At 31.0% G+C, this 22372-nt stretch overlaps 2 protein-coding genes across 4 annotated transcripts; one reads left to right on the forward strand and one right to left on the reverse strand.

Moving 5' to 3' along the window:
* Positions 1-2493: 2493 nt before the first annotated feature.
* On the reverse strand, positions 2494-8308 carry LOC123206711 (synaptotagmin-3-like). Of its 3 annotated transcripts, XM_044623917.1 has the most exons (12): positions 7953-8308; positions 6105-6203; positions 5902-5952; positions 5706-5829; positions 5064-5182; positions 4856-4957; positions 4675-4749; positions 4465-4541; positions 3671-3920; positions 3130-3510; positions 2832-2960; positions 2494-2748 (listed from the first exon to the last, which is right to left on the reverse strand). In XM_044623917.1, the coding sequence occupies exons 1-12, from the start codon at positions 8061-8063 to the stop codon at positions 2620-2622; spliced, it is 1647 nt and encodes a 548-aa protein (XP_044479852.1). In that variant the 5' UTR covers positions 8064-8308; the 3' UTR covers positions 2494-2619. The 3 variants fall into 3 exon arrangements, with proteins under 3 accessions (XP_044479852.1, XP_044479853.1, XP_044479851.1); XM_044623918.1 differs by lacking the exon at positions 7953-8308 and having other exon boundaries at positions 2864-2960; positions 6105-7318; XM_044623916.1 differs by lacking the exon at positions 7953-8308 and having other exon boundaries at positions 6105-7318.
* Positions 8309-17720: 9412 nt separating this feature from the next.
* On the forward strand, positions 17721-21580 carry LOC123206701 (phenylalanine ammonia-lyase-like). Its single transcript, XM_044623899.1, has 2 exons — positions 17721-18257; positions 19596-21580. The coding sequence occupies exons 1-2, from the start codon at positions 17884-17886 to the stop codon at positions 21343-21345; spliced, it is 2124 nt and encodes a 707-aa protein (XP_044479834.1). The 5' UTR covers positions 17721-17883; the 3' UTR covers positions 21346-21580.
* The last annotated feature ends 792 nt before the right edge of the window (positions 21581-22372 follow it).

Consider the following 22372-nt stretch of genomic DNA (forward strand, 5'->3'; position numbering starts at 1 on the left):
AGAAGAAATAAAGAAGGAATATTGAGTGGTAAAAATGGAGCGTTTGAAATCATTCTCAAGTCACCAATGGAAAAGAAGAAGAATTGTGGAAGTTGGATCCAGCATGCATCCATTATTTGTGGAATAGTAGAGGGCACGTATTCATGGAATTTGATTCTTCTCTGCATGTTTCTCAATCATGTCTTGCTCTTTCTTATATCGAATACTGTGAGGAATTTTAGTTTTGAAATTTTGGGCATGCAACATCTTCAGTGGAGGTGGAATTTTCTAGTTCCTTTCAAAAGTTTCGTGTTGGAGCATCAACAAATTTTAGTCCAAAGTGTATATCATAATTTCAAACCATCATAGATGCAACATATATTTATACATACATACATACGAGTTAGGTAAAACCCTAATCTTATGACTATCCTTTTGAGGTCGAACTAATCATATTAAATAGATAAAACCTCTGATTTAGTGATCAATTTTATAATCACAACACTAGATAGATCAAGTGTTTAATCTTGAAATATCTCTAAAAAAAATTTAAATTTATACTTTCTTATGTATAATCTATTTCATTGTCATTTAAACTAATTTTTAAAGGTTATATATTATAAATGAAAAAAATATAAGTTTTTCATTAAAAAATAATAAAAAATGTCGATAACAATGAAAATGAAGATAAATGATACGGTGGGTATGAGTGGGAAAATTGGTATTCCCACTCATTTAAAAAGACAACCTTTTGAAAGGTGGGGAGGGGAGAAATTGTTTTATCTTTTTAGAAATGCAAAAGTTATTCCTCTCCCAACATAACAACATCAACAAGGAACCAAACAAGCCCATGACTCCCTTTTTTCTCTTTGTTTAAAATTTTTACTCCTCTTTTGAGAGCACACATGCTTTTCACAGCTTGAGAGAGAAGGAGAAAGAGAAAGAGAACAATAATGAGTGCTTCTCTATAGCATTTGGCAATGAGTGTAGATCCATTAACAAAAGAATTTTCATTTTAAAAAAAAAAAAAACTCCTTTGTGAATTGATGAGGAAGAGAATAGGATTCCCTCAAAATTTGCCAGACTTTCTGGGGTAAGTCAACTACAAAGCTGACTTCCATTTTTATAAGGCTCATCAACTCATCTTATTGTGCTCCCCACTTTCCTTCTCACTAACATCATTGAGATGTCTTCATATTCCCTCCCTCCCTCCCTCCCTCCTTTTTCTACTATTACATTCACAATCCATAATAGAAAGAAAATGTGTAAATTTGATATATTAAAATTAATATGAGTAACAAGATATAAAATTTAGAATATAGTTTATAATTTAGGATTTAGAGTTTCGGATTTCTCATCGGAAACATCCAAATTTAGTTTAAGATAATCCTTTGAACATAATTTATAATTTATTATTTCTACTCTTAGAAAGATATTATTATTAATGAGAGGAGGAGGGAACAAGTAGCTTTACAGAACTATGATGTCACATGTATTGATTATGATCATCATCATCATCAACAAGTCAAACCTAATCCATGCACTTTGTGGGCTCCATTTTATATATATCATCTCCAACATTTTGAGTATGCTTATGCTTTTAACGCTGATGCTTATGCTTTATTCTGAGGGAAAAGATTTATGATTGTGTACATGCATGCTATGTTTTTAAGTGGGTCGGATCCAAATAAGTAACCCCTGATGATAAGCATAAATTTGTAAAATTAGAATACATGTGTGTATACTTTTAAATATATCATTTATTATTTTATTATATAATAATATATTATTTATTAATTTATTATTTTATTTGTGTATCTAATTATATATATAAAAATATGTATATATAATTTATATTCGAATTAAAATTGAATATTTATGGGCCTATTCTGATCCATGTCTAAGCCCAAAGCCTAATCAACTCAAGGCCCAATGTCTTAGCTATTTTATTTTTTAAAATTATTAAATTAAATATCTTAATTTAATATACCCGAAACTAAACAAAAAAATGTTCAAAATTTTTCATATAAAGTAAAAGTGCCCTAATCACATAAAAAGACCAAAATACCCTTTTTACATGATTTTGTAAGCTGTTCACTTGTGGTGAACAGGGCATCGCGAAGTCACTGTTCACTTTAAAATGATCAATGACTTTTCATGGTACATTGTTTACTATAAGTGAATAGTCTCATAAAAAATCACCGTTTTTCACGTGAGTAAACAGTGTATCAAAAATACTGTTCATGTGAAGTGAACAGTATTTTTTCATGATGTACTGTTTGCCACGATTGAACAGTATATCACAAAAATCACTGTTTTCCTCAACGCTGTGAACAGTGTCCTGTGAAATTTACTGTTTGTCACGAATCTAAAATTAAATTAGTTGTCTGAAAATAATATGTTCAAACCCATATGAATTTAGACATTTAATTAATTTTCTTATATAAAATATATGAACTTGATTTGATGGATAAATTTAGTTGAGCAACTTCCTGTACCAATGGCAACATTTCCAAACAACCAGAAGAATTTAATTACACACTATGGAGTTTCTTTTTTGGCCAACACACAGCATTTTACATGGAATGCATCCTATCTCTCAAATTTCTAATTACATGGAATGCATCTGCATTGCATTGCTCAAACTGTTGTCCACTGTATCTCAACATGTATAATGCCATTCTTTGAATTGATTAAATGGTATTTTTCGTTGATGCGTCCGTTGTGGACAACATCAGCAAGATTAATTTCTACATGTCCCAATGATTCCTGCATGAAAGAACATGGCTTAAATCTCATACATGGTTAGATATGAACAAAATATACCAGTTAAAGATTGAGATTCATGGTACCGATGATCGAAAACTAAAGCCTGTCCGCTTACTTATAACCTCGATATGTATCTTCTCTTGTAAAGGCGCCTCCTCAAGCATAAACTGGAATTCTTCATTCCAAAGAGGGTTATGGCATTTTTTTATCATCTGCAGAAATGAATATATGCTTAGCCAGTCAGTAAAACAAATCATCGGAAACATTCCAAAGCATGCTAAGACTGCACAAAAATTATTCAACATCTGATTGATTCTTGGAAAGTGGCCAGTATATAACACACAACTGAAAACTATGTATATGTTAAGAAGAGAAGTTCACCTTTGTTTTCTTTTTTTCTCCTCTAAAAAGGACTAAAGCATAAGGATTACTGTGACGCTCCCCTTCAACATCTTCAGCTCCTTGGACTGTAATTGATAGTAAACCTGGAGCGCTCAAGGTCTGCTCATTCGCATTGAACGACTGATTAATTCCGCTACCCTTCTTGCTATATTTCTCTGATAGTGCAGTACCAAACTTGTAGCTGTCTTCTCTAAAAGGTACATAGGTAAGCTCAACTACAATTTTCCCTCTTTGAGTCTTGTCTTTAGGATCAGTAATATTTGTGTGCTTGAGCAAATCTAGAGTAAATTCTTTTGTCTCATGGGGTGTAAGTAGTTTTAGGGGGACCAACTGCTGCCCCAATCTGTCATGTCTGCCAACCTGTGAATATGAATCCGAAGAAAATATCCTTAGTATAACTGGACTCAGACAGATTATTTTTGACAAACTTGAGACAAAACTAAATTTTGTCGACACAACAAAAACTAATTTTTTTTTTTCCTTCATTCTTTACAACAACAATGTGGATAAGGAAAAAAACCTTGTCCCAATCGAAAACTTGTAATTGAAGAACTTGAGATTGGGGTTCCTTCACAGCAAGTTTGAAGTTTTCGTTCCACTCAGGGTTTAAGTTCCTTTTTTTAATAGAGGTTTTCTTTGATGACAACTTCTCTCCAGTCAAGTTGAGTTTGACATAAGGATCAGATGTTCCAATGAGATCCTTCTTTAAGAGTTTCATAGCTCGCACTACCTTCACACGTAGTATCCCCACAGGCTTCTTTATGGCAATACTAGAAAATATGACAAAAGTATTCATAAGGAAAAAAAAGAAGTTAAAAATAACATATAAGTAACACTGTTAGTTTGTTCACTATTTCACTAGCCTTAATTGCTTCACTTTAGGGATTGGTTACTTGCATGAAGTCCCTGTTAGGATTACACACTCTAGGTAGCTATTGGCAAATGTGCCACCTTATTTCCTTAACGCTTTCCAGCCTTGTGTCTAAAGTTCAGCTGTGACTTGACCTCTGCCACAAGGCAGGATTCCGGCCACCTGGTCAACAGCCCTTAAGCTGGAAGAAGGCTTAACGTATATACAGCCCAAAAAGTTTGACTTAATCGAAAGGTCCTCGCATGTAGTACCCCAAGTCTACACAAAATCTATTGGCTTACTTCTTACAAAACATGCTGAAAGTTTTAAATTTTACTAAGGAAATATCAAGATCTTTCTTGAATGTAACAATATTGCTTGTAAAAATTTATATTAGATTTATGACATGAAACTTGTAAAATAAGCACCATTAAAAAAATGATTAATCATTAAATAAAACTTACGTTGAATCATCCAAAATAGGTATTTCAAATGTTAGGGGCCAGAGGTAGAGGCTTGCCACATATTTCTGAATAGATTTCTGCAAGAACCCAGAAACATGAGTTGATTCTTAACCAGCCAAAAGTAAACACACATAACATCCACAAATAACCAAAGTGTAAAACAATATTAAGACCCAAACCCTACCCAAGGGAGAATCAATAATTCAGCACCTGAATGAAATGATAGAGGCCAGGTATTGACATGATGTCCCCTCCTAGAACTTTAACTCCAAAATCTATGTGTGGCTGCGATCAGTGAAAAAATTATCATACAAACTACGCTAATCCGTTCTCTTTGAATTATGAGACAGACATTGTGTCTGCACCTTTGAGTGAAAAGAAATTTGCTTACCTTCTCCATCAAAGTCACTGCAATTTTTCCAAAACATGGAAAGGCAGGAACAAGAGGTTTCAAGGTTAACCGAGGTGTCGCAAATATTTGCAAATCCACTAACTGAGAAGAAGGAGAATCAATCTCATGAAATAAACATAATTTCTTGATATTTAAAGGAACTAAAAAGATTCATTCTTCTGTTATTTCATCCTCAGACTCTTCTTACCTGAACTCCAATTTGCAAAGACAACAATTTTATCACCAAAACTGTGTTGGGATTGCCAGCCCACCTCATTGCCGGTTCCATTACTAGCTCCTTTTCATTGGTCTCATAGACTCTGATACCTGAAGATTGTGAAGTAAACTTAAAATGAAATGCAAAAAAAAAGGAGAAGTTTCACTAACATCCTATATCTTTGGGAAATTGAAATAACTCAAATAAGTAAATATGTTCTTCCTACATTTGTTATAATCAAGATTAAGCAAAAATTGTTACGAACACTTGATTAATTATGTATGATTCTAGATTGACAGCATATGTTTCCATTTCTTAGACTTGAACTTCCCACAATAACATCCCATAAATTCTTAAAAATTATATGAACTTAATCCTAGAATCGAAGGCATAGAAAATATCAACATATAAATAAGCAGATACTTATGATAGGAGCAAATGCACCAAAAGTTTATGAGGTTTTAAGTGAATGCAAGCCTGTGTCATAAAGGTTTGAACTATCCAGCAGTCTAATCATTGCTCAATAAAAGAAGAAATTTCAGTTTAACAAATGAGACAAAATGTTAACTGGCTTAGTAAACACTTCAAAAAAAAAAAAGAAAAGAAAAGAAAGAAAAATCTTATACAACTTACCATGAATCGTTGGAGGTAGAGTCCCAAGAGTTAAATTCTCAAACTCAATGGCTTGTATCTTGTACATCCCAATGTACTCTGCAAATATTGGCTGTGCCATGTTTCTTATCGTAGAACATATTGCCTGTGCATTAAAATGAATTAAAGTTTAATATAACCACCAATAGAATGCGAATCTTTTGAGTTACAAAACCACCTTATCAAGGTAAGGCCACATGTCGCAGAGAAACTTGTTTAACCAGTCTACCTGTATAAACAAAGTAATATTGTCAACAGAGTCACTGGCTTCAGGCTATAAAGTAACAATGATAAGAAGATGAGAAAACAAGTAATAGTAACCATATATAATCTCAAGAGTGATTTTATGATTAATCAGTTAAGCCTAATCTGCGTGCTTACTCGATCAAAATCAGGACTCTTAATCCAATATGGAATTTCAGGAAGCAGTTCATATAAAGGGATGTTATCCAACTCAGCAAGTGGCTTAATCTCTGGATCCTGCATCAGATAATCCAAGGTTAAAACAAAAAGAATCTTGAAGTGGAGTTCTTCACCAACAGCCCAAAATCTCAAACAAATATGAAGCAAATATTCCACAGAGTTAGTATGTTCATTGCCAAAGTAACAAATTACAACATCAAGGGCTTTTGCTTCCTTCAAATGAGAATAAAAAAAGCCCATGATTTCCCTTGCTGATGAATCAAGCTATAATGTCTTTCATTGCATCCAACAAATGTACTTCTGGTGCATAAAGAGGAATTTTTTTCAATTTACATAGAGACAGCAAGAAGAGTTTTAAATTTATTTTAGGGAAAACTCAAATTCCTCCATTGACTCCATTTCATGAGTGTAACTGGATGTATATGTTTTAAAAGAAGCTCAAACATTACTAAATCCTTCATTTGTTTCAAGGCAAGAACGGTTAAAAGGATGAAAAGAAACTTCTTCTTCTAACTTCAGAGCATCTAGACCATGTGAAACGCCAGCTAAAAGCAATATATCAGAAGACTGACCATACAGAGCAATCAACTTTATAGTCAAATGAAGATGTGTTGAGGATCTGACAGAAGTCAAATGACAAAAAATCACAAATTGAAAAGGAAAACATAAGTAAAGCCGTGATAAATGAAGAAACTAAGCCCAACAAGTTGCCTAACCACAGATCCTATATGCATCAGTAATCCAAGCTTAAAACAAAATTGTCTTTGCAGTGAAGTTCAAACCAATGTCAATAACAAAAAAATCTCAGATTTCAAAAACTAATGAACAAACTTTAGACTCTTATTTGTTGAGCCTATTAAAGTTAAACAAAAATGAAGTAAAAATTCCTGAAACTCAACATGATTTAAAAAAAAAATTGTAAGACTGCTTCTGCTTCCTTCAATTCAAACAGCAAAATGTGCCTATCGAGGCCTTCTCAAATGAACTATGATACACTCTTTCATCCCACCTAAACCAATGTCAAGACTATCTTTCATTCTATATATATCTACATAGATCCATCTCTGGTTCAAAAAATTAATTTTTTCTTTATACTATGAACAGTGCAGGAAGATTTTATCTCCACTTAAGGAAATGACTTAACTTTCTGCACCTCTCGATTTGAAGAGAGAAATTGGACTTCATTTGTTTTAAAGTAAATACAAATGTTACTAAATAAGTCCTCATTTCATTTCAAAGCAGCAATATTACATGGAACAGAAAATCTATTTCCAACTAAAGATTTAGACCACGTGAAACACCTGTCAGAAAAATAAAAATACATCAAAGAGGCCAAAATTTCAACTAAAGTTGGAAAACAATAGGACAGAAAATCGTCAACTCAGACCATAAAAAGCCATCAAATTTACTGTTACATACACTGAATGCATGTGTGTAAAGGAACTGAAAAGGTTGAATAACGATCACAAATTACATAGTAAAAAGCGCAACAAGCGCAAGCAAGCCGTGATCAGTGAACCAAACTGATTGGCTTCTATGCAAAAATTAAAGCATGGAGAAGAAGACTGTTAAATCAATTAGCTTTTATATCACAGGCCCCACTGAAATGAGAAAAAAACTAATTCATAACTCTCAGCAATCGAAAATAGAAAAATAAACTAATTTAAGACAAATGCATACACTTTCACAGGGAAATCAAAGAACTGAAAAAAAAGCAATCAATTAGATTGGAAGAGACCATCGTGCAACGAAGCCATTGAACAGAATCAAACAATCCATCAAAACTAGAATAAATATTGATATTACCTCAACTTCGTCGGGCTTAGAATAAACGAAGAAGAAGAATCCCACCAGGAGTCCAACAGGAATGCCAATAACAAAACCAAGAATCCCCAGTAAACTACTCACAAATCCCATTGCCCTTCAACGTATTTTTTAGATTAAAAAAAAAAAAACCCGAAAAACTTGCATGAATCGAAGGATTAAAGATTAATGCAATGAAAGTGGAAGGCAAAAACGAAATGGAAAACGAAGGAAATGTTATCCACAGGGTGACAAGCGCGTCTAAGAAAATGGTTTGCTGCTTAGAACGCAACCAAACAGTGTCGTAAAGATCGCGCCAAAACAGAGGCAGCTTCTTCTTTAAAGTGTGAATGAACTAAAAATTATTCTTTAAAAATAAAAATAAAAATAACCAACCACCTCCAAACCATGAAACACAGTTCCTAGTTCGGTTTCATGTCACAGTTTATCAATGGTTTTTCTGGTAAAGGCGTTGATGCGGTTGCTTTGCTTGTTAGTGTTTCCTTATCAAGATGGTAAATCTGATGAACTTTTAATCGGATTCTGAGTTATAAATAGAATTTTGTTTTAATTTTTTTTTTTTTTTGCAATTTTAATTTTAAAGGTGATTTTCTGAAAGGGTGCAATTTGCCTAAGATTAATAATTATATTTGTGCATACCGTCTAATAATAAATAAATCATTTTTTTATTATTATTTGAAACTCTTTATTGAACGACATTTCAAATTTTATCTTAAAAAATCATAGGAGAGGACTTTGATAAATTTTAACAATGCGTACGTGTTTTATTTTAGACCAAATTTCTATACTCCGCCCAAATTTTGATGAAATAATTTTCATGTTTTAAGTTTGAAAAACTTTAATTTCTACCCGTTTGTCAATTTTGTTGGTGCAATCCCTTTGATTTTACTATAAATTACTAGTTTTCTATTTTACTAAAATTACAAACTACGAGCTAAAAAATTAGCATAATTAAATAAATATTAAAATTTTAAGAAAAAAAGTTTGGGTTCAAGGAATCATTGACTAATTTAGGTTTATCTTTTTAACTAATATAGACAGAATCTCTAATTATAAAAAAAAATTTACAAGATTATCATTAATATTTAATATAAATGTCAATTAATAATTTATTCTTATTTTTTTATTAAAATTGTAAGAATACCTTAAACTAATTTTAAATATTAACTATAATTACATTATATTATTATTTCCTTCTTTTTTTTTTTTTCCTATTTGTGTTCATTCTTCTCCTTGCTTGCTTTTCTCATTTTCATTTAAACTATCAATGGTAAAGAAAATAATTGCAGGGATTTTAAACCAATCCATCTTCTTAAATCTCCATGTAATCGATCATGTATATACTATACTCTAATTCTAGTTCAAAATTGTTTATAATAGAATTTGATCTTTATCAATGCCATTTTTTATGCGTAACATTTTGAAAATTGTCTACTTAAGGACTCACTATCACATTTTCCCTTATGTTAGAATTTGGAGGAATTAAGAATGGATTACTATAACTTCACTTTTACTTGTCAAAGTTTTTGTTGTCGTCAGATGAAAATCTACTCTCAAATCGAATAGATTTTTTTGCTCCATCCTTCCACCCCACAACAGACCCACAATCGAACAACTCTTTTCCCTTCCAACCAAAACTCATCCGAATCTTCATCAAACCCATTACAATTGTCACAATATTGGATAGAAATGGGAATTTAGAAACTAATGAGGTTGAGAAGGAGAAAGAAGAATAAGAGTATTTGGGCAAGTGACAACTGAAATGAGATGGATGAAAAAGTAAACTTCATAAATTGAAATAGTAAACAAATCATTTAATTAAAGTTTGGACAAAAAATAATTATTTATCTTTATATTATATTATAAATTTTATGGAGGACAACTCTACTCTCAATAATATTCTAGCAGATTAAAGTATGACACGTGCCATGTACATTTTCAAGCTTGAATAATCTAAATTTGATAAACAAAAGTCAGAAACTTCGGGCCAGATATGCCCAAAGTATTTATATTTTAGAGGGTGCTAAATAATTTAATGAAATGGGCCAAATTGGTTTATTAAGAGTGAAAGTAATTCATGAGTTGGCCTACTAATTTAATAATTTAATAATTTTGTTTTTTCCCTCCTAGGCTGGGTTTGAAAATTCTTCTCCACCTCTTATTAGTCATTTAGTTGAGAATTAATAAAGATTTTCATAACAATTTATTTTTTATTATTCATATTATATTATTTAATTTAAAATAATAAAAAATTTTAAGAATTTTATATTATTAATGATGATATAGTAGATAATACAGAGAATAATCTGATTATTAAATATTAAAAAAAATTTATTACTTTTAACCAAATATTATAATTATTTATGTTTATTTATTTTTATCAAATTTTATCAAATATAGTAATAATTTATATTTAATAATTTTTAAGATAATTTATCTTCAAGAGAATCTTTTAATTTTAGTAATAAAATATTACTTTCTAATTAATGGTAAAAATTATAAAAAATCTCTTCTAACATAAGTGTAAAGTGTGTCATTACTATATTACCTTGAATGTGTTTGCCTTTTTGTTATTAATAATCTAAAAATATCAAAATAATTGAAATACTTTTAAGGCCGTTTGGTTTCAGTCATTAAAGATTATTTTAGTAATCGATCTTTTATTATTTATATTACTTTATTTGATCTATTAGTAATATAAGATTACAGTAATCTTTTATTACTAATGGTGATATGACATAAATTATCGTATTTACTTTAGGTATTAAAAGATTATTAATATAATGCTGATTTTATTATAATTATATTATTATTTATTAATTTTTAGACAAAAATAAATTTATTTTTAATTAATATAAAAAGTAATATAAAAAATATTTAAAAATAATTGTATCGAAGGACATTTAAGTAAAATAATTTACTAGTATTTTTTTATTACATTTAACCAAATACAATAATTATTTATTCCTTTTCATTTTTATCAAATTTTATCAAACATAATAATAATTTATACTCGTTAATCTTCTAAATAATTTATCTACAAAGAAATTTTCATATTTTAATAATAAAATATTACCCAAATTAAACGCACTTAATATATATTATATTTACAAAATTTGCTCTTAACTTCAATTTATATATACCTTGAATAACTTAAGTCAAGTTACAAATTTGACCTTGAATAAAGATTCAATTAATATGAGGAAAATAATAAACTCCAACATGATTCATACATTAATATTTTAATATCAAATCCACTAAATATAAAAAAAATAAAATAATTGTTAAAATTAGAAATGGATAAAATATATTTTAAAATTGGTTGCATTCATATTGTGAACATTAAGAATCCAAAATCCAAAATCCAAACACGAACATGACAACGAACGCGTAGGGTTTATAATTGCCCTTATCGACAAACAATCATGTGATGTTGATAAATATCTGATTAGTAACTAAAGATTGACTTTTTTGAATGTGGATGAAATATCCAATTAGTAATCACAATTACAATTGTCGAAACAAGACTATCGATAGTAAACAGTCCTTGATGACCAAATTGTGTATCAATAAAACCTAAACCAATTATAACCATCAACAATTAACAAATAAACTCGGGCCAAATATACAATTACAACCAACAATAATTATCAAATTACATAAAATGTTCATGTCAATGTTTTAAATTTAAAAAACTATCACATAATTAATATTTCTAGGGAGTTTCATGCAGAGGATTCTTGTTCTTTTGTCTCAAAGTCGTCTCCATATACAACACGAAAACATGTGGTGGTTGGCTGTGATAAGGACAAATTGTCCAAGGCGCGATGGAGAGAGCAGACAGTAATTTAACCCCTGAGTTTTGATGTAATAACTTTTCGATCCTACATATCTTTAGCAATGTTTTTGTCTTTATTTTTTAATCCAAAAAAGCAAATTGTAATTGATAGAACCAAAGCATACTGAAATATTCTATAAGAATAAAATTTAAATCCTCAACATAAAATCCTGAAAGGATGAACCTTTAGTCGATTGCATACTAAGTTTCAAAGAATTAAGGCTTTTTTGAGCGCATAGACATGTTTAAAGAAAATTTTACAACTTAGGTAAAGTTTTGTTAATTTTCTTCTAAGTAATTAAAAAATAAAAGAACGAGATATCTATCATTCAAAGTGTTTCTAGACACATGTCAACAATTAATCTAAAGTAAAACAATGTGACTATCAAAACATTATGACTTCTGAAACGACTTAACTGACACATAACTCATATATATGATACATTAATGCTAATGCTAACCATTTGCAACCATTTAGCAAACATAATATTGCTTATCTATGCAAAATTTGATGAAATAGAATAAAAACGAAGGGAATTTGTTATATGGTCAAAAAAATCCTAGCTGAAATCAACTTTTGAAAGTCATTTTAATGGGTACAAGTTTAACAACCAACAACATTCAAGAACTTGTAAGAAATGACTTCGAAGAGAAAAGATTAAAAATGTCTTAAAAGTCATACTTAAACAATTGAGAGTATGACCTCCACAAATAACTTAATGTAACTTATCAGTTTTGTATAATTACGGATTCATATTTCTAAAATTTAATAATAAACCGATCTAAAGAATATTTACTATTTATTACCCTTTAAAAACTTCTACCTTATCATTATTTAACCATTGAAATTGAAAGCATACATATCATTTGGTGCAGAATCAAAATTTGGCGTCAGCCTTGTAGAAACGCTTGAGAGTTGAAATTTTGAATAAATAAAGCTTCAGCTATTCTACGTTGCGCAGGCAAAGCCATTTATTGATTGATTCTTTTGGCACAAGTGAATATTCTACACAGTTTTATTTTTTAATTTATTTTTCTTGGGAGTTCATGCAGAATATCCTCGTTTTTGTCTCTCAAAGCCGTCTTCTTGCACAACACGAAAACAGTGTTCAATTTGGCCACGATTAGGGAAAGTCACCATTTGATCCCTGATTTTTTATGTAAATACTTTTAGTCATAAATATTTTTAGCAACATTTTGATCTTTGTCGTTTTTATAATCCAAAAGAACACTATTATGTATATATATATTTATATATATAATTAAGTATATAATTTATATATTATTATATAATTAAGTATTATTTTATATTTAATTTAAATTATTTAATCAAATAATAATAAATTATTTATATATCTAGTGATATATTTAAAAGTGTGTAATATAATTTTACCAGTCCAAAAAATCCAAAATATTGTTGATAGAGACCAAAACAATACTAAAATGTTCCGTGAGACTAAAATAACACACGAACAAAGCGAAGTTGGAGCAACACATACCATTACCAAATTTCACTTGTAAAGGAAGATCAATTTTTGGAGAAAAGTTGATCTTTGAAAGCAAGTATATATTATCAAAATTGTTAATAAATGTTGGAAAAAACATGTCAATTTTATAAATTCAAAATATAGTAAATTACATATCTGGATTACGTCGAATCTTTTATTGGATGATCCATTATGTCCAAAATGATATAGAGTTATTTATTTTCACAATATAATTTGCCTTTTATATTATGTTTGGATTCTTTGTGAATTCTATTTTTGTATATTGGTATTCGCTTTTTGTTTTGTGTGGAGGAGATGCAGGAAAAATGTGTAACATATTTCGTATGACAGTTGTTGGAGCTTTAATACGTGTCTATCTATCGATAGCTTCCTCCAACTACTATCAAGATAGTTAATACAAATAGGTCAAGTTAATTTGTTATAGATGAATCCGAACCCAAATAGGTCAACATAAATATAATTATTATAAAATATTATTTATATTACTTATAATATTAATTAAAACTAAGGATATTTTTACCCTTAAAAATTAATGAATAAAGATAAAATTATAATAAATTTAATATTATTTTTATTTAATATTAATTAAAACTAAAAAATAATATCCATTTTAAAATTTTTATTTATTTATGGAATACTGTTGGCTTAAAAAAAACAAAGCTCTTCTCTGATATTTTGGTATCAAAATCCAACTATCAATCGATTTATCTTTGAAAAATAAAAGATTTTGGGCAAAGTTTAATTATTAAAAAAACAATCATTTTCAAAGATTTAGATGATATTTATATAATATAATATAATAAACATGAGTCATTTTCATTTAGACCACCAAAAATTGAGCCATTTTCTTCATCACTGCAGTAACTTGACGTATCAACTATCTATAATTAATGTTATCAACAAAATGGCTGCTGATATTGAAGGTAGATGGGTTTTTCAATTCTTTCTTTTCATTTTTTTTCCGGTAAATAATTAATTCGAAGATTTTACAAATAAGATAGAAACTCAATTTTATTTTATCTTTTCAAAATTTAAAATTTTATCAATTTTATTAACCGCTTTCAATTATAGTACAAAATCGTTGTTGTAATTAAAGGCAAATGAATTTTTCAATTCTTTATTTCTTTTTTCCGTAAGTAATTAATTATAGAGTTTTACAAACGTAATAAAGGTTCAATTCTAAACTTTTTTTTTAGAAATTTTAATATTTTATTAATTTTGTTAACCCCTTTTAATTAGGATTATATTCAAATAATAAAACTATATGTACCTATTTTGAATAGATAAATTGATACACACTTATATGTGTTATCATATAATTGAGTAATTTTAAATTAAAGATGAAATAATATTCAATTATGTGATGACATATATTTATTTATATACTTAAAATAGATACATATAGTATTGTTCGTATTTAAATAATAAATATTTTTCTTTTTCAACCACAACTTGTTCAATCAAAACTCTATGTTTTAAAGATGACACTTCGGTCTTTTTGTATCGTTGATTTATTTATAAAAGAATTAATTATTTTTTTATATTGTTTGTTTGATTCAATAAACCTTATTTACCACATATCGGTCACTAATGTTTACTATTTCAAATTCAACAAACGGATTAACCAAGTCAAGTCATTAATCAGACTAATATTATAATATTAATGTCAAATTAGTAATTAATAATGCAACAAAAACTAATTAACTATTAATTAACCAAATAAAGTCATTGGTATCCTTTTGCCGGTTCCTTGTGCCCATTCAAAGGATGTTAGGGAAGATCTTTATTCAACAGAAATCGAATTACTCTATTTAAAATTATAAATTAAAAAAAAAAAAAAAGCTTGGTGGGTGGAGACCACAAGGCGTGATATTGAAAATGTCTTACCAACTACAAGCAATTAAATATTAATATGGGGCTGGTAGTTTTTCCACCATGTAAGAGTGGATAGAAAAGGAGATGGGTTTTTCCGGGAAATATATATGAAAAATAGTAAATATATTAGAAAGAATAAAATTATATGTACAAATAAAATTTTTAGACTTATTTATATAAACCGAGAAATATATATAAAATTTAAGTCCTTTCCATTCAATAATAGATGTAAAAAGAAATGGGTATAAATAATCAAAGTGATTGATACATTTGAGAGAACTTTACAAATGAAAAATCTAGGAATAGTGTTATATATAGTAAATAATAATATTATAATGTTGTTTTCTAAACACATATTTTTATAGATTGCATAATTATATTTTTAACATATACATATTGGTGATAAAAAATGCATACAATGAGAAGTAAGCAAAACTAATCCTCGAGCAACAGAATAGTGATAAGAGAAGTATAAACAATCAAGATCCCTTATTTTATAACAAAGTGTGATGAAGAAGTTTTCACCTTGCATATAATGCAATACATTTTCTTTGTACACATCTTATGGAGTTTGGGATTGCTATGATTCCTTATTGGGTACGATTCATGTTCATTGCTAGATCATTGACATTTGTCATCGACTTAGTTTGGACGATTGAGATCACTTCTTACTTGATCTCACGTTCTTTATAAAAGAAGCCTTCACCATGAGTGTCTATTTCTTCGTTTACCCTAAATATTTCAAACATCCAAGTATGTATGCTTTGTTCTACAAAACCCTAGCACATTGAACAAAGTTTTGACATTTCAAAAAAACAATTGAGCTTTCGACTTTTTAGTGACTTCTTTTTTCTTCTCTTGAACCACAATTACCATCATAACGTCTTCATCAACCTATTACCAACATTGACACTTACACGTCACAAGTTGATACCTTAACCCGTTTATTGTGAGTGGCACAACATATATTGGTGGTTGATGTTGCTCTAACATGAGTTAAGGGGTACACATTGTATATCAATGACTAGACCTACTTATCATGAGTTACACTTGACACGTTAAAGTGTTGGTGCCTTCTTAGAGTGAGATATATTTTGTACAATGTGAGTTATAATCTGCACATTAGGAAATAATATTTACCTAATGTGAGTTATCAGCTATATAGAATAAGTTAACGCATTGGCCTGCTTATTGTGAGTTATGTTGTACACGTTAAGGGTTAACATTTTCCTTTAGTGAGTAATATTTTACACCTTTCATATCAATGCCTTAAACTGACTTGACGTTAATTATGCTATACAAATCATAAACTGCCTTTAAAAGGGGATTTATCATCTACATTTCAAATGTTGACGCTTTGATCTAAACAGCATGAGTTTGGTTATACACGTTAAGTGACAAAACCTTCATGATGTGAGTTATAATCTATATATCGAATGTCAACACATTTATCTACTCAACATGAGTTATATTTTATATGTTGGGAGCTGACATTGCCAGAACATGAGTTATGTTCTACATGTAAAGGGACAATGTCTTTATGATGTAAGTTGTGGATCTCGTTTAGTTGGAATGAGAGATAATTGTACGAGAAAATAGGTTTCCTTATAAAGATTAGTCGATAAGCGAGGACTAGAGTCCTTGGTTGTGTTTTCATTCCAACATAAGTTGTTAGTCCACAAAGGGACATACATCGAGGTTTAATGTTTTCCTACATGAGTTAATGGTTGCACTATAAATGTTATTATAATTATAATGTGAGTTGTTGTGTACATATTGTTGATTGAATTTATCATGACATGAGTTACATTTGCCACATTAGTAGTTGATATTGTCAGGATGCGAGTTATGGTTTGCATATCCTTGATTAGCAACATCACAATATGAGTTATGTTCTTTATATTGCAAATTGGTTGCAACATCATTATGTGAGTTATATTCTTCATGTCGTGGATTGACCTACCATATCATGAGTTGCCTACTCAACATGAGCAAGCTTCTACATGTTAGGAGTTGTACACAAGGAATTACATCTTTGAGGGAAACAACTGGTCCATGACATGATATATGTTGAGTAGAAATTTGGGTCCAATGCCTGAAGGTACATTGTTGCTATCTTTATTAGTAGTCCTTGAAGTGGAGTAGTAAGCTCATGGTATGACACACCTTAGAGGCGATTGTATTTCCTTTGATCAAAAACACTTTGTGGGTACCTTAATCAATGACAATAAGTGATTGTTATATGATAAGTTTGAGACCTTATAACAATGAATGGTTGAAAGGGGTTTGTAGCCTCTAATGTTGATACTAAAATAATATTATTTTATAATTAGATAAGTGTATTAATGATATGGATTAGACCACCAATTACCATTTTGCCACGTGTCAAAATCTTCCCCGTTCCAATCTGATAAAAATCCAACGGCCACGTGCAACTTTCAACCAACCCGTCGGCCAATTCACCAAACACTCAATGTGCCTCTATTTAAAGCCCTCGCTTTCGGTTAACCCAACTAAGAAAATTTCACAACTTACTCCTGAAAATTTCCTTCATAACAAGACAATTTTTGCTTTCTTTCTTTCCAAAAACACTCAAAACTGCAACGTTTTATATACACTCTCTTATGCACTAACACCATATATAATCTTTTGAAAGCAAGATTTTCCCATTCATTTTCTTTTCTGCCAAACAATGGAGTTCTGTCACGACAATCGCAATGGAGGCTTGTGCACGAGCGACCCGTTGAATTGGAACTTCGCGGCGGAGTCACTGAAAGGGAGCCACCTCGATGAAGTTAAACGCATGGTTGAGGAGTTCAGAAAGCCGGTGGTGAAGCTCGGGGGGGAGACGTTGACGATAGGTCAAGTGACTGCGATTGCGAGTCATGATTCTGGCGTCAGGGTGGAGCTCTCGGAGACGGCGAGGGCCGGCGTCCAGGCCAGCAGCGACTGGGTGATGGAGAGCATGAAGAATGGGACGGATAGTTATGGAGTGACCACTGGCTTTGGTGCGACGTCGCATAGGAGAACGAAGCAAGGTGGCGCCCTGCAGAACGAGCTCATAAGGTAATTAAGAAATATTAATTAAATTAATTGATGAAATTAAGGTTATTTATTTCGTGTAATTAGGAGTAAATTAGGTGGTTTCTTAGTGACCTGCGAGTCTAATTCTAGGTGAATTAGGAGGCCCACATTTAATAACTTTTTTTTAATAGCCAAAAAATACAGGTAGGAGACAAATGCATTTACCTCTAAATTTTCTTTTATTTGAAAAGTATAATTATGTATACAAATAATAAGTATAAAATTATGTATAAATAATTATATGTTTTTAAAATATAAGTATTGTTATTATTTTTAAGCTAATAGGTTAAATTTTAAAGTAGTGTAATATGTACAATTTTATATATAAATAATAATAAATTATTATGTGATTAAATAATTAAAAATAAAAAATAAAATAATATCTGATCATATAATGATATATCATTATTTATATACAAAAGTTATCAGTAAAATTTTATCATAAATTTTATATGTATTTTTGGTAGGAAAATAGGGATGATTCAAATGACCATTAAATATTTCTTACTAAATTTAAGTTTTTGTGCTAATAAAGAAATTGAAGGAAAATGAAAATTCCCTTAAATGGGGATTAGATTACTAAAACGGGTTGCCCTAGGTTTGTAGAAAAAGGCAAATTTATGGCCTGTTTGAAAATTTCTACCTAGTGAAGTTGTTCACTACAAGTTTCAACATTTCTGTTTGGACAGAGAAAGTGACAAAGAATAAATAAAAATATAAACCCATAATTAGCTGGCCTACCTTAAAATCTTTTAATTTTTTGTTGCTTTCTCAAAATTAGGTGCACCATATCATTTAGGTATAGGGGAAAAAGAGATTGAGTAATGCTAATTACACTTAATTTTGAATATTTAATTAAATAATTAAGTGATACATTATTATGTGATTGAATATTATTTTATTTTTAATTTAAAATTATTTAATTATATAATGATATATCATTTAAATATCAAAATGAATACTTAAAAGTAGATACTTATCGTTTTATTAAAAGAAATTTATTGCTTATCCCAAAACTATCTGTTTATTTATAAGAATTCCATATAAAACATTTTATTTTTGTGCTTGAAAAGGACATGTTCATGCTCAACACAACACATAGTAAAATTCTTTATTTTTCAATTAGGCCGGCTGAGACCAGGACCAGGTCCTTTCAGTGGGCCGTCCAGTCCCAACATACCAAAAAAATTATTCCAGGTCCTGGAAATTTGGTTTACCCTGTAAATGTCACCATACACGAAAAAACATTCCATGAACTAGAAATTTGGTGGATTTATGTACATTTTTACTCATGTAGTTTGTAAAATTTTGTTTTTTCAGGTTCTTGAATGCTGGAATTTTCGGCAGTGGTACAGAATCCTGCCACACGTTGCCTCATTCTGCGACAAGAGCGGCGATGTTGGTCAGGATCAACACCCTGTTACAAGGATACTCAGGCATCAGGTTTGATATCCTGGAAGCCATCACCAAGTTCCTTAACCATAATATCACCCCTTGCTTGCCACTCCGGGGCACAATTACTGCATCGGGCGACCTGGTTCCATTATCCTACATTGTGGGGCTCTTGACAGGCAGGCCCAATTCGAAGGCGGTAGGGCCCAACGGGCAAGTCCTGAACGCCAGTGCAGCCTTCCAACTGGCTGGTATCAGTAGTGGATTCTTTGAGTTGCAACCTAAAGAAGGTCTTGCACTAGTGAATGGCACAGCAGTTGGTTCCGGCTTAGCTTCAACGGTTCTTTTCGAGGCTAACATACTTGCAATTCTGTCAGAAGTTTTATCAGCAATTTTTGCAGAAGTTATGAATGGAAAACCTGGGTTTACTGACCACTTGACACATAAATTGAAGCACCATCCAGGCCAAATTGAAGCCGCAGCTATCATGGAGCACATTTTAGCTGGTAGCGGCTATGTTAAAGCAGCTCAAAAGTTGCACGAAATTGATCCTCTTCAGAAGCCGAAACCAGACAGATATGCTCTTAGAACATCTCCTCAATGGCTAGGCCCTCAGATTGAAGTGATCCGTGCAGCAACCAAAATGATTGAGAGGGAGATAAACTCTGTGAACGACAACCCATTGATTGATGTTGCAAGGAGTAAGGCGTTGCACGGAGGCAATTTCCAGGGGACCCCAATTGGTGTTTCCATGGACAACACACGTCTCGCCATTGCTTCCATTGGTAAACTCATGTTTGCACAATTCTCCGAGCTGGTTAATGACTTTTACAACAATGGATTGCCTTCGAACCTTTCTGGGGGTCGCAATCCAAGTTTAGATTATGGATTCAAGGGTGCTGAAATCGCCATGGCATCTTACTGCTCTGAACTTCAATTCCTTGCTAATCCTGTCACCAATCATGTCCAGAGCGCCGAGCAACACAACCAAGATGTGAACTCTTTAGGCCTCATTTCTTCAAGAAAAACAGCTGAAGCTGTTGACATATTGAAGCTCATGTCCTCTACATACTTGGTTGCTCTATGCCAGGCCATTGACTTGAGGCATTTGGAGGAGAACTTAAAGAACACTGTGAAGAACACAGTAAGTCAAGTGGCCAAGAGAGTCCTGACAATGGCATTCACTGGTGAACTTCACCCATCAAGATTCGGCGAAAAAGACTTGATCAAAGTTGTCGACAGGGAATACGTTTTCGCATACATAGATGACCCCTGCAGCGCAACCTATCCATTGATGCAAAAATTAAGGCAAGTTCTGGTCGAACATGCCATGGCCAACGGAGAGAGAGAGAAAAAATCAAGCACTTCAATTTTCCAGAAAATTGGAGCCTTTGAGGAGGAACTAAAAACCCTGCTTCCCAAGGAAGTCGAAAGCACAAGAATCGAAATCGAGAATGGAAATGCCGCTGTTCCAAACAAGATAAAGGAATGCAGGTCCTATCCATTATACAAATTCGTGAGAGAAGAACTTGGAACAAGTTTCCTAACTGGTGAGAAAGTAAAGTCCCCAGGTGAGGAGTTTGACAAAGTTTTCTCGGCAATCTGTGCAGGAAAGTTGATTGATCCAATGATGGAATGTTTAAAGGAGTGGAATGGAGCTCCTCTTCCTCTATGCTAGGATGTGTTCACTACACAATAAGGATAATGTTTTTTTTTTTTTTTTTTCATGTGCTTATGGGTTTAACTACACCTTGATTTGTGCTTGAAAAATTAAAATATCCCTCTTAAGCCAAGCCCAACTGTAACGCCTTCCTTTTTTTTAATATTGTTTTGGTATATGTTTCAACAAACAAATGTAATGTTGATAAGAAGTAATAGTGTTTCAATTCATCCATTTAGTTTTTTCTCTTCAATTTATTTATCTTATTAGACAGAGTATCAAACATAAGATTAATATTTAAAAATTTTAATATTTTATCAGTTTTATTAATCTTGATATTTATATCGTAAGAGAATTAGATTTTTAAGATTTCAGAAATCTTGTGTTTATAAACACCAAAAAAGAGAAAATGGGATGTTTTAAAACCACTAACAATATAACACGTCCATTCAAAACCCGTCGAATTTTATATGAAAGGAAGAAAAATGGCTTATTTTGGAAATCTCTTGTGAATAACATAAATATGAACACTAAATATTTGTTTTTTTTTTAAAACCCCATAAAAAACGGGCCTCTTTCCCTTTAATCAGTAAATCAAGCACGCTTGTTGCTACCCAGTTAACATCTATTTACTTCCGTGCACATGGCCCACGAACAGGACGTGACAGGAAAATGGAGGAGCCCATGATCAGATAACTTATTTTATGGGTAATTAACAAAAGGCCGAAGACTTTTTTCCACCCAAGGTCCAGCCCACACCCAAATATATACTTATGAAATTTTAAAAATTTAAACATTTACTTATAAACTGATATATTTAATCAAAATTATTAGTTATAAAAGATAAAATTATTATTTTACTACTAATAATAATTTTATGGCTTTGTCTTCGTTCGTCTTCCCCGACGAAGTTCTTCATCTCCCAAGGTTTCTTCGACGTCGATCAAGTGTCCAAATAAGAGGAAAAAGATCACCAGAAGGAGAAGATGTTTCGGAAGGGAGAGACCTCACCGGAGATTTCAAAATGAAATCCTATGGTGAAACT

Source organism: Mangifera indica, unplaced genomic scaffold (genome assembly GCF_011075055.1).
Source record: "Mangifera indica cultivar Alphonso unplaced genomic scaffold, CATAS_Mindica_2.1 Un_0046, whole genome shotgun sequence".
Lineage (NCBI taxonomy): Eukaryota > Viridiplantae > Streptophyta > Magnoliopsida > Sapindales > Anacardiaceae > Mangifera > Mangifera indica.

What these genes read in the sequence shown, in the direction of transcription:
- LOC123206711 (XM_044623916.1), bottom strand. Translation starts at nt 6,386, where the DNA reads ATGGGCTTTTTTTATTCTCATTTGAAGGAAGCAAAAGCCCTTGATGTT. An exon ending in AGAGTCCTGATTTTGATCGA is followed by an intron (nt 5,953 to 6,104) that starts GTAAGCACGCAG and finishes TTGTTTATACAG; the next exon opens with GTAGACTGGTTAAACAAGTT. An exon ending in AAGTTTTCGATTGGGACAAG is followed by an intron (nt 3,511 to 3,670) that starts GTTTTTTTCCTT and finishes TCATATTCACAG; the next exon opens with GTTGGCAGACATGACAGATT.
- LOC123206701 (XM_044623899.1), top strand. Translation starts at nt 17,884, where the DNA reads ATGGAGTTCTGTCACGACAATCGCAATGGAGGCTTGTGCACGAGCGAC. An exon ending in CTGCAGAACGAGCTCATAAG is followed by an intron (nt 18,258 to 19,595) that starts GTAATTAAGAAA and finishes TTGTTTTTTCAG; the next exon opens with GTTCTTGAATGCTGGAATTT.